Source organism: Megalops cyprinoides, chromosome 10, assembly GCF_013368585.1.
Source record: "Megalops cyprinoides isolate fMegCyp1 chromosome 10, fMegCyp1.pri, whole genome shotgun sequence".
NCBI lineage: Eukaryota > Metazoa > Chordata > Actinopteri > Elopiformes > Megalopidae > Megalops > Megalops cyprinoides.
In genome coordinates, this window is record NC_050592.1 from 21,674,522 (window position 1) to 21,686,981 (window position 12,460).

General features: G+C 43.8%; 1 protein-coding gene across 2 annotated transcripts in view; it reads left to right on the plus strand.

Annotated features, from left to right (window-relative positions):
- dnah5 (dynein, axonemal, heavy chain 5) overlaps positions 1-12,460 on the plus strand; it is a 65,450-nt gene extending 52,990 nt beyond the window's left edge. For both annotated transcript variants that reach the window (XM_036538758.1, XM_036538759.1), the window contains exons 66-79: positions 352-595; positions 1,169-1,283; positions 2,108-2,298; positions 4,000-4,121; positions 4,657-4,806; positions 5,322-5,567; positions 6,616-6,835; positions 7,273-7,478; positions 7,608-7,811; positions 9,064-9,279; positions 9,762-9,974; positions 10,466-10,618; positions 11,120-11,351; positions 12,268-12,460. In XM_036538758.1, coding sequence (XP_036394651.1) covers positions 352-595; positions 1,169-1,283; positions 2,108-2,298; positions 4,000-4,121; positions 4,657-4,806; positions 5,322-5,567; positions 6,616-6,835; positions 7,273-7,478; positions 7,608-7,811; positions 9,064-9,279; positions 9,762-9,974; positions 10,466-10,618; positions 11,120-11,351; positions 12,268-12,419 — 2,664 coding nt within the window. In that variant the 3' untranslated portion in view covers positions 12,420-12,460. The remainder of the gene's footprint in view (positions 1-351; positions 596-1,168; positions 1,284-2,107; positions 2,299-3,999; positions 4,122-4,656; positions 4,807-5,321; positions 5,568-6,615; positions 6,836-7,272; positions 7,479-7,607; positions 7,812-9,063; positions 9,280-9,761; positions 9,975-10,465; positions 10,619-11,119; positions 11,352-12,267) is intronic.

A 12,460-nucleotide genomic window follows, 5' to 3' on the forward strand; every position in this document is an offset into this window, starting at 1 on the left:
AGCTTTTTCCAAAGCAAGTGGTACCATCTTAAATTGGCAACACCATACATGTGCAATGTATGTAGAATTATTATGTAGAATGTAGATTACTATTCTTTTTAAAGGGGGGTAACTGGATTCATTGGACCTTTATATTTCCTTGTCTGTAAACACTTAATTACTAAACACAATCAACTAATTCATTTAACTTAATTTAAATTCCCCTGCGTTGAAGACACTGATCAGCAAGAAGCAGGTGCTAGTTGGTACCCTGGTGTTGGCTGATAGAAGTGAACTACTCAGTGCTAGTGAAAAGTGAACAGTGAACAGTGAACTTTAAGCAGTCTGTCTTTGGTCTCTGCTGTCTGACAGGAGCTGGAGAAGGAGCGGACGGACCTCCTGGAGGACGTGACGTCCAACAAGCGAAAGATGAAGGAGCTGGAGGACAACCTGCTGTTCCGGCTGAGCAGCACGCAGGGCTCTCTGGTAGATGACGAGAGCCTGATCGTGGTGCTGGGCAACACCAAGCGCACCGCCGAGGAGGTGACGCAGAAGCTGCAGATTGCCGCGGAAACCGAGGTCCAGATCAACGCCGCCCGCGAAGAGTATCGGCCCGGTGTGTGTGTTTTTTTTTTTTTTTTGGAAAATTACACTTTTGGACCAGAATATCCCGGCTTTAGCGAGTGGACTGTTTCTGATTTTCCGTCCATCTAATTTCTTAGGGGTTACAACTGAAATACAAATAAACACTGTCTTATCCCCACTGCTGTGTTATTGAGAGGCAATATATTAATATTGCCTGTTGGTAACAAATGCCAAAGTTCCCAAAAGAATGTGATAACATATTTGATTTGGGGGAATGGTATTTTAATTATATTCACCTGTAATTGTTTTGTTGGGAAGTCAAATCACTTGATTTTCTCTGTTGCCTTTGCATCATTCTTTTCATATGGCTCTAATTCTCAGGAAATGAGCTGTCTAATGCCAGCCATAGTTTGATACAAGGTTATGTTTCTCCCTTTGTAGTTAAATTTCTCAGAATCTAGTCCTTTGTTCCAGAGGGCATGAGGATGGGACAGACATTTAGACCACATATGACATTAGCTGTGTTCTAACAGTGGGGATGTTCTGAGACACAGCAGGCGCAGTGTGTTGTCTTGGTCTCATTCTTAACCTGCTTTGTGTGCAGTGGCTACTAGGGGCAGCATCCTGTATTTCCTGATCACGGAGATGAGCATGGTCAATGTCATGTACCAGACCTCACTGCGTCAGTTCCTGGGTCTGTTTGACCTCTCCTTGGCCAGGTAAAGGGATGTCTCCGACATATTTTCACTGTCTGTACCACCTGTCAGACAGAATAAATAATGGATGTGTCAGTAAGTAATAGATGCAGTGTGATTTAGAGCTAACAATAACACTGAAAGTAAATCAGGTGTATAGATAAAAGGTTGGCAAAGTGTTTAACCTGATGAAAAGAGAATTTGTAATTGTAAGATTGTAAAGGCAGATTGTTGACAGAATGCATACCAGGAGTTTTTTCAGCCATTTTTGCTTTTGCCGTCTGAGACAGTAACATTATCAAAAAGCCCCTATTCTGATTTACATGCCTACAGCACACCTGTACGCGTATGGACATTTGTCACAGTAAGGTTAATATGTCCAATGCCTGTATATGTGCGTGTTGCCTTGTTCATGTGAGAGAGAAAGAAATGTATAGCCTGAATGTCTTTACAAGATTTCAACATATTACAGAGCAGCTTAAACTTGTGCTGGTAGAGCTTAGTTAATTTCTTTAAAATTTCAGTCTTATTCATTTCCCACCCAGTTGTATTTGTAAAGCAGGGAGACCTGACTTTGTTGTGGCACTATTGATTTCACAGAGGCAGGGAAATTGCAATTTAAGTTTACTGCACCGTTGCAGATAGCATGGTGTTGAACCATGCCTGTGAAGTAAGTGGAAGTGGGAAGCACTGATAGGTGATCTGTATACTTTAGGTGTAGGTTTGTATGGGTCTGGGCATTTGTTCAAAGTATTTACAGAGCTGGGACCTGTATAAAGAACAGAAGCTAAATTCATTACAGGTAAACTTTATGTCACTCACTGTGCACTTTTTTTGACTTTGAACAGGTCTTTAAAAAGCCCAATTACCAGTAAGAGGATAGCGAACATTATAGAGTACATGACCTTTGAGGTGCATAGGTATGCTGCCCGGGGTCTATATGAGGAACACAAGTTCCTTTTCACTCTCCTTCTGACCCTGAAGATTGACATGCAGAGCAACCGCGTGAAACACGATGAGTTTTTGACCCTCATAAAAGGTAGGCAAGTGTTTCTTTCTCCCTCTCTCTTTCCCGCTCTGTCTCTATCTCTCTCTCGCTGTCATTCAATAGAGAGACAAGCCTTTAGGCAATTAGGCTGGTGAAATTTTCTGTTTTCTATTTTCTGATGTAACACGGAGTCCGCAGTGAAGCTCCAAAATGGAATCCGTATGTTGACATCAAAGAACACATCTGCACTCATGTGGACAAGACATTTTAAAACTGGAGCAAATGTCAAAGTGGAGAGGCAAGAAGCTATAACTGTGAGGCCCTAGATGTAATGAAAGGTTGTATTATAAACTAGGATTGAGAATCATTTGTATACTTTACAGTATTGCAATTGCATGTACATATGTAAAGTAACATTTATAATTTAAGTACATAAATGTATATATTTTAGATTACATACATGCATGTACATATGTAAAGTAACATCAATAAGAATACGTTATATATTATGTTAATTTCCTGTTTGGGTACCTGTTCAGACAGCTGATTAGTGGAAAGGCAGGGAGGGTTTTCAGGTAAAGACCTGATTAGGGAAAAGGGAGGTGAGGTTTGCAGGTAATTACACCTGTCATTTGATGTTAGGTTCATATTGATAGCTCTAGCATTCATACAGGGATCACTCAAGCAGAACTCAGTTTGATCTTCGTGGAGGGGAGGATGTCAGGCAGTTACATCATGTCTCTTCAGCCTAAACTGTCGACTACATCCCCCTCTTCAAGATGTATGCCACAGAGGCAAGGCTGACCATTACATGGTCTACACAGAGTGAGAGAAGAGATTAGAGAGAATGTAGATATTACACAGTATGGAGTGCAGAGAGTTTGTGGAGACAGGGATTTCATGTCCCCTGTGTGACATCACTGTCATTCACTGAGATCCTTCTGCTTCCCCACAGATGTTATAGCCAGGGGAAGCAGGCCTTTAATGCATTTTGCTACAGAGATGTGTCAAGAGTGTGGATATCCCACTGAAACTGTGGCTGATGTTGCCTCTGTGATCACTGACTGCTATGTGTGAAAAGCAATTTTGTTCCCACTGGCATTGCAGACACTGCCTCTGGGTTTGTAATTCGTGTGGTATTTATGTCTATATCTATTCTTAGTCAACGATCAAAATTATTCTCTCACTATCTTCAGATAATTAAAGTTTATGTGTTCGTTTCACAGTGTTGACTTGCCATGAATTCAAATCTGTGTTGTATGGAGGTTGAGGGATAGCAAGGTCCTGTGTTGTAAATCTAATGTTGAAAATGAAAGTTTCTGAGGTAAATAAGAAGAAATATCTTCACTAACTCAAAGGCCAGTGCTTTGTCAGATTGCATTCAGAATTTCTGATTGTTACTCATTTGAAATGCTAAGCACAGTCTTTGTCATTTATTTATAACAGAAGTCTTTTCTGAGGTCTGTCTTACCGCTAAAAATAAGACCTGTCCAAGCGGAAAAGTGCACTAACCTGCTCTGACAGCTGAGAATCTCTAAGCAGTGAGGGTTTATCCCTGATCTTTGAAGTCACATGTGATATGTTGTGATGGTTTTTCAATAAAAAAGCTCTGAGGAGCTGTATTAAACACTGCTTCATGCTCCACAGACTGTGTTACCTGCAGCGAGAGTTTCCCTGAAGGTCAACATGCCGCTACAGCAGACATCTGAATTACTCAGAAGTCTGACCCACACTTCCATCTGTGTCCTGCAGGTGGCGCCTCTCTGGATCTGAAGGCATGTCCTCCTAAACCTGCCAAGTGGATTCTGGACATGACTTGGCTGAATCTGGTGGAGCTCAGCAAACTGTGGCAGTTTTCTGACATTCTGAATCAGGTAGGTGAAGATTAGGGCCTGCTCGGCCACACAGCCAAATCATCAGTCTGGAGCATTCTCTGAAGCCACATGCTTCATTAATGCCATCTCAGAGCTCTCACGCCCTCGTAAACATGTCAATATTTGATATGTCTTGTATATACTGACTGCCGAGTGGGTGACAGTCCTCTCTATCTCAGGGGACCCTCTGCTCAGTGTGCTGTGAAATTAGCTCCCTTCATAATACTTTAAATCAATTATTCGTGTCTGAAGGAATGGGATTAAGGGTCTGTTGTTTTAATGAAAGTTATTTCCAGCAAACAGCAGGACGTGCTCTTGATGTTGATCTCTCCAGAAAACAAAACAAACCTGACTGTGCCTCAGTCTCAGAGTGGGCCTTAATTTGTTATACCTTTTCTGATGTCTGCATTGAAAGTAATGAGCAGGAAAAAATATTTAGTACAGCTCCCTACAGCACGCTGATGTCAGCCCTGATGTCAATGTGTCTGTCTCTGTTGTGATCCTAAATGGGGTATGTCTGTGTGTGTGTGCTCAGATTGGCAGGAATGAAAAGCAGTGGAAGAGCTGGTTTGATAAAGAGGCTCCGGAGGAGGAGGTGATACCCAGTGCCTATGACCAGGGCCTGGACTGTTTCCGCCGCCTGCTCCTCATCCGCTCCTGGTGCCCTGACAGGACCATCGCCCAGGTTCCAACTCTAACCTCTGTTGCTCGCTAGAACTCCCACGCTCTCTGGGCATTGGCTGTGAGCACCAGCCACAGCATCTTGCTCATTTGACTACTCTCTTTATCCCCCCACTGGCGAATAAAGCATAGCGCTCTATAAAGCGTAACACCATTCTTTAATTAAGTTTATACGGAGAAGCTGTAGTGTGGCATAGTGGTAAGGAGCAGGGCTGACAGGTCACTGAAAGGTTGCTGGTTCATCTGGTTCATGTTGTTGTACCCCTAGGCAAGGTACTTAATCCAAAATTGCCTCAGTAAGTATCCAGCTCTATAAATGGATAAAATTGTAACGCTTTGGATAAGAACGTCTGCTAAATGACAATAATGTAATGTAATGTAATGGAGAAACTAAAATGGCAGCATTTTTTTTTATACATTTACTTTTGAGCAAGATCATGTGACATGTTATGCGGTCCTATTTGTAATTTTTTTTCTGTTGTGGTTCTCTCTAATGTTGTGTTGTTCATTCCTCCAAAGGCCCGGAAATACATAATGGACTCAATGGGGGAAAGGTACGCAGAGGGTGTGGTTCTGGATCTGGAGAAGACGTGGGAGGAGTCAGACCCCCGCACCCCCCTGATCTGCTTCCTGTCCATGGGCTCTGACCCCACGGACTCCATCATCGCCCTTGGAAAGAGGCAGAAGATTGACACCCGCTATGTGTCCATGGGCCAAGGGCAGGAGGTCCATGCCCGCAAGCTGTTGCAGCAGAGCATGGCTAACGTAAGGGGCTCTAAGTCTGTTAATCTTCCACTCATTGCTGAGAAGGGAACTGTAGACAAATGGCATTGAACAGGCATGTAATCTGCCTCTCACAGCCAAGCTCTCCTGGGAGAATTGTGAGGCATTGCAGTGTGGCCCTTGGAAGGATTGGGGTCCTCTGAGTCTTCCTGGAGCTTTACAGCATGGGACTGAATGTCTTAGATGTGTTAATGGAATCAGAGTACTTTTTAAGTAGGACTGTGAGGGTGTGAGGATGTTATAGAGACGGTGTGCCAGATTTTCAGGGTGGTGACTCTGTAAGGGATGGATGGTTATATATGTATTCCGGTTGGGCAGACACTGGTTAAGAGCTATAGCACTCAAGCATATGAATGGGTGCAGGATCTTATTAACCCCAGCAGCTGTACTAGACAGGGCTCATCAACTTCAGCAGTTATAATAGCCATTACATTATGCAGGCTTTCAGGGCAGAGCTTAATCTCAGTAGTTTGTTCATTGTGAGTGAATAATTAACTGGTTTTAATTTTCTTAGAGAATGCTGTGGTGTGTGTTTTCTGTTTCCTACCAAAATATTCCTAGTGTAAGTGCTACAGGGTCTTCTTAAAAAACTATTTATTTGGACAAGCGAAACTAGCTTACCCAGAGGAAAGAGATTAAAGGCACTGGGTCAGCACATTGCTAAAGTTGTTAAAAGGGTTAGACCCCTTTTGGGTGCCTTAAAATTTAATTTCCGTACCTTGCTCTGATGAGAGAATTGAACATATTTGATTATATGACAGTTTGAGAACTGCTTACATCCTGTGGATAGGGAGGGAATTGCTAGATATGAGTGTTTCTTTTGCTGTTTTTTGTATGGTGCAAATTCCTGTTGTAGATGTGTTATGGTGTACATATTATTGTTTGCACATTTCTGTAACAGTGGAGGTGCCGCAAATCAGAGTCTCCTGTTTGCCTCTTTTCCTGTCCTCTCGCTCCCCTTTTTCTACCTCTCTTCTCTCTCTTTTCCTCTGCTCACTCAATCTCTCTATCGTGCCTCTTCCCCTGACAGGGAGGCTGGGCCCTGCTCCAGAACTGTCACTTGGGGCTGGACTTCCTGGATGAGTTGATGGATACAATCACAGAGACAGACACAGTGCATGAGTCTTTCCGTCTGTGGATGACCACCGAGGTCCACAAAAACTTCCCCATCACTCTGCTGCAGATGTCAATCAAATTCACTAATGAGCCCCCCCAGGGACTGAAGGCTGGACTGAAGAGAACTTACGGAGGTCAGTCTGGGTCTGGCTTTTTTGTACAGCTGTGGCGGCTGGGGCTATTTGTTCCTTAAACAAGGACTGAGGCTGTCTGTACATTACACAGCTGAAGGACTGGTGCTGTCCATTGTTTGTAGAGGAAACTTGGGAAGTCACGTGGATGGTCCTGGGCGTAAGCTTGATGGGTCCTTCAGTGCTGATAAACAGTGATAAAGCCAGTTGTCAGTGAGGCTTTCAGTGGGTGTTTCAGAGCTGAGGCAATAGTTGATCCCATTCCTTTAGAGAATATAAAGAACAGGCTTGACGTGACAAGACAACTGCATAATCTATCTGCTGATGTAATACCAGTCTCTACCCTAGCAGCATTACATCAGGCTAAAGGCTTCTGCTCATGAGTGATGATCCAGAGCTGTAAGAGACACAGGTTTCATCCACGGGCTTTGTTTCAACAGGCATTAACCAAGACCTCCTGGATGTCAGCAACATGGTTCAGTGGAGGCCAATGCTGTATGCTGTGGCCTTCCTGCACTCCACTGTTCAGGAGAGGCGAAAGTACGGCCCCCTGGGCTGGAACATCCCGTATGAGTTCAACCAGGCTGACTTCAATGCCACAGTTCAGTTTGTGCAGAACCACCTAGACGACATGGACATCAAGAAGGTCTGGGTCCCTTGGGCTAAAACCTCATTGATTTTCTCTTTAGCTCATTCTCTGAAATAAAACACCTAAAGTGTCTCAGACTTGTACGCATTGGACAGTACCATAAACATTTCTGTGACGTCGTTTCAGGGTGTGTCATGGTACACGGTGCGCTACATGATTGGGGAGATTCAGTATGGGGGGAGAGTGACAGACGACTACGACAAACGTCTGCTGAACACGTTCGCCAAGGTCTGGTTCAGTGAAAACATGTTTGGACCAGACTTCTTCTTCTACAAGGGCTACAGCATACCCAAGTGCACCAATGTGGACCAGTACCTACAGTACATTCAGGTTAGTTCAAGTCATCTGATCAGAGAATAAGAAGACTAAATCAGACTTAATGATCTTAGATAAGGCTTTCTGACATACATCAGTCCTTATTGTCATCTATTGACAAGGCCATCAGTACCACTCTGTCAGCAGGAAAAGGGTGTGTCTTTTGCCATTGAAGTATGTGTCTCTCACAGTGAAAGGCTATGTCTTTTACAGTGGAATAGCATGTCTCTTAGAGGGAAAGGACACGCTTCTTACAGGAGAAAGGGCAAACCTTTTACAGGGAAGGGGTATGTCTCTTACAAGAAAAAGATATGTCTCTTAGAGGGAAAGGGTATGTCTCTTTCAGGAAAAGGATGTCTCTTACAGGCAAACAGCATTTCTCTTAGAAGAAAAGGATGTATCTTGTTTGGGGAAAGGTGTCTCTAACAGGGAAATAGCATATCTATTAGAGGTAGAGGGCATGTTTCTTACAGAGGAAGGGCATGTCTCTTGGAGGGAATGAGCAAATCTTTGAGGGAAATGATATATCTCTTACAGGGAAAATGTGCATCTCTCATTATTAAAGGTATGTCTTTCACAGTGAAAGGTTGTGTCACTTACTTACAAGAGAGTAAGTCTTTCACAGCGGAAGAATGTACTTGTCAGCCATACTTATATCTGTGAGCCCTGTTTGATTTGCAGACAGACACGTTTTTTCAGAGGCTAACTGGTTGCATAGGGAAGTACTTTATCATACTCAGTTGACAAACTATATGGGGTGTTCCTCATAACAAGCTCATTATTATTAACTGACCCTGTTCTAGTCATATAAATAAAACACACCAGAGAAAAATAATATTCCTGAATGATCTCCATGGAAACGCAGCTCCTTCTCAAAGAGCTTCATTGTGGACTACAGTCACATGACTTCCTTTTATCATGTTTATCTACTATACAAATTCAAACAGAAAACAGGCATAGATCATATTTATGATGTTGCGTATACTCTGTCATTTCATATAGATAGCTGAAATAGCCTGTCTGCTCTAGAAGGGAAAATAACCGGTGCATTAGAAATATTTTAGGGACTTTGCAATCAGGGATGTGATTGATAGTGTTTAAATTGTACGCTTCTTGCAGATAATTATGAAAGGCTTGATTTTTGCCAATCATCAGAATTTTTTGTTGCTCTCCTTATCATTATAAATTATAATTGGTGACAAAGCATACAGAGTCTTCAGGGGCTCCCTGAGTGGGCCATTCCCTGAGTGTTGATGTGATGTTGCAGGGTCTACCTGCTTATGACACCCCAGAGGTGTTTGGCCTGCACCCCAATGCTGACATCACCTACCAGAGCAAGCTGGCTAAAGATGTGCTGGACACCATCCTAAGCATACAGCCCAAAGACAGCTCCAGCGGAGGAGGGGAGACCCGTGAGGCCATTGTGGGTCGGCTGGCGGACGACATGCTGGAAAAACTTCCACCAGACTACGTTCCATTTGAAGTGAGTGATTACGGGCGTCAAAAGATGCAACCCGTCCAAAATTCGCAGGTTAAAGCCGTGCTGGATTTTCCACAATGTTTTTTCATCCTGGTGAAATTCACCAATAAAGGAAGAGTTTTTATTTATTAATTCTGCTTTCTTCTGCATCCATCCCTTATCACAGGAGAGGCGCTTCTCTACACTAAGTGGAAATTTATGGCTTCCTCCGCTGCTTTCCTCATGCACTTAAGAGGATACTTTTATTTCTTTGCATTCTTCAGGACAATAGATTTATGTAATAACTTACTATTTTTAACCGTAGGGTGTTCTATTAGGACATCTGTCTTTCTTTAAGTGCATGCATTCACTTTCATTCAAGTTGTCTAGACAAACTGGCTTCTCTGAAGCACTCTGAGAGGTTTTTTGTTAGGAGTGCTGTATCAGCGGGTCAGCTGTGGTAGGTGGAGTCCGGGGAGTGACCAGCCCTTGTCTCGTCTGCGCAGGTGAGGGAGCGGCTGCGGAAGATGGGCCCACTGCAGCCCATGAACATCTTCCTGCGGCAGGAGATCGACAGGATGCAGCGGGTGATTGTGCTGGTGCGGAACACCCTGACCGACCTGAAGCTGGCCATCGACGGCACCATCATCATGAGCGAGAGCCTGAGGGATGCGCTGGACTGCATGTACGACGCCCGCATCCCCGCGCGCTGGAAGAGGGTGAGCCCCGGCACGAACTCTGCGGAGCTCGGACAGCGGAGGGGCGCCTATTCCAATCCCAATTCAATTCTGACACCATTAGGAAAGAGGGAATGCTATATAAATGCAAATTGTATTTTATGGTCGGCTGAATGATAAATTTGTCCTCTCGGTGCACCGTTTTATTCCCCTTAAAGTGACTTAGTTGAGTGGACTGTTAGAGAGTTTTTGGGTCTACTGAATTACGAGAGCAATAAAATAAGTGGTATGCAAATTTAATTAGTGGATGAAGGCGTTTTGATGCATAGTGTACCAAACACCAGCGGCCTTGCATAGAAGGCTATTTTAAGTGATTTAATTTGGAGTGAATTCAAGTTTAACACCTGCAATGATGTGCTTGTGAAATGATTTCCTTCATGGGTGATACGCAGGGGAAAAAAACAGATGAGCTGCTGGCAAATATTCCCTCTGTGCTGATGTGAGAATCTCTGTTGGCACACTTGCTGCCTCAGGCGTCCTGGGCCTCCAGCACACTGGGGTTCTGGTTCACGGAGCTGCTGGAGAGGAACCGCCAGTTCCAGGCCTGGATTTCTGAGGGACGACCCCACTGCTTCTGGATGACGGGGTTCTTCAATCCTCAGGGCTTCCTGACAGCTATGAGACAGGTATACGATCGTAGCATGTATGGTGAGATAGGGAAAGGGCATGTCATGGGGCAAAGTCTCACAGGGAAAGGGGTGTCTCTCACATGGAAAGGGTATATCCCTCACAGGGAAGAGGTGTTTATTTTGTATATTTATTTTTTATAGGAGCAGGTGGCAGTGTAGCATAGTGGTAAGGAGCAGGGCTCATAGCCAAAACGTTTTGCTTCGATTCCTTGCTGGGGCACTGTTGCTGTACCCTGGGGCAAGGTACTTAACCCAGAATTGCTTCAGTAAATATCCAGCTGTATAAATGGATAACATATAAAAACTTACCTAATGTATGTGATTCATAATAGCTGGCGAATGGCGAATAAGAGCATCTGCTTAATACCAGTAATGTAATGAGAAGGGCTAGTCTCTCAGATATGATACAGATCAGAGACAAGTTTGGTGAGAGGGGTGTTTGTTGAAGGCATTGGCGGAATGAAGTAGGTGAATGCTGATTCATTTGGGTCTTTGCAGGAAATCACACGCGCCAATAAGGGCTGGGCACTAGATCGCATGGTGCTGTGCAATGAGGTGACTAAGTGGATGAAGGATGACATCACCCAGCCCCCTGCGGAGGGCGTGTACGTGTACGGGCTGTACCTGGAAGGGGCCGGCTGGGACCGCAGAAACTGCAGGCTCATCGACTCCAAGCCTAAAGTTCTGTTCGAGATGATGCCTGTCATCAGGATGTATGCAGAGAACAACGGTCAGTACTGATGTGTCCAGTCAGCAGTCAGGCCTGATGTGAGTCATGAACTGCCTGTACTGATGCGTCTAATCAGCAGCTAGTGCTGATGTGTGTAATGTCTGTCAATGATTCTAATCATTAGTCGGTATTGATGTCTAAAATGCCAGTGCTATTGATGTCTGATCAGCTGTCAGTACTGATGTGTTTAATAATTGACCAGTACTGCTTTGTCTTAGTATTTATTAGTTTGTTCACAGTAGTGGTCATGCAGCAAATAGAATGGTACCATTCCTGAAGTCAAAGGATTTGGGAAAAGATGGAAAAAATAGCGTGTGCTTACAGGAGCGTGATATGTAATTATAAATTCTGTTAAACACAGAACACACAAAAATGATAGATGTTTCTGTTTCATGGCAGTCTATTAATTAGTTTTCCCTCAAGCTGAACAATGCCAGAGGCACCTTATGACCACTAGTGTCTGTTTCCAGTAAACTGAGTGAAAATATATAGGTATATTGTTTGGATATCCTTGTCTATGACATTACCACTTTAAGTGGTATTTTCTGAATGCAACCAACCTACTCTATGTACAGGTTAGTTAACTCTGAAGATTTATTTACAAGGATTGTTGTATGGGTTATTGGTGTTGTTAACAAACTGTTGAGTAATTCATAGCAGTTAACATGGGACTTAATACTTCTACAAGAAGTGTAGAGGAACGACCAGCTAATTATCAGATTTTTTAGCACAGCGCACATTGTCAGACCATCTGGGACTGAATAACAGCTCCAATCTCCTGCGCTCCAGGTGGCTGGAGTCTGTGTGCAGTGGTGAGAGATTCTCTCCTCAGATGCAGCAGGGTGTGTGGCATGTTCCTGTATTATTAACATGGAACCTTGCTTTCCCACTACTTTCTGAATTGTTGTCATTCCAGGTATCAAAGATTCCCGGTTGTACTCTTGTCCCATTTACAAGAAGCCTGTGAGAACGGACCTGAATTACATTGCTGCTGTTGACCTACGTACTGCGGCACCACCAGAACACTGGATACTGAGAGGAGTGGCGCTGTTATGTGATGTTAAATAGCAACTGACAGCACTGCAGGCAATTACAACTACAGAATACAA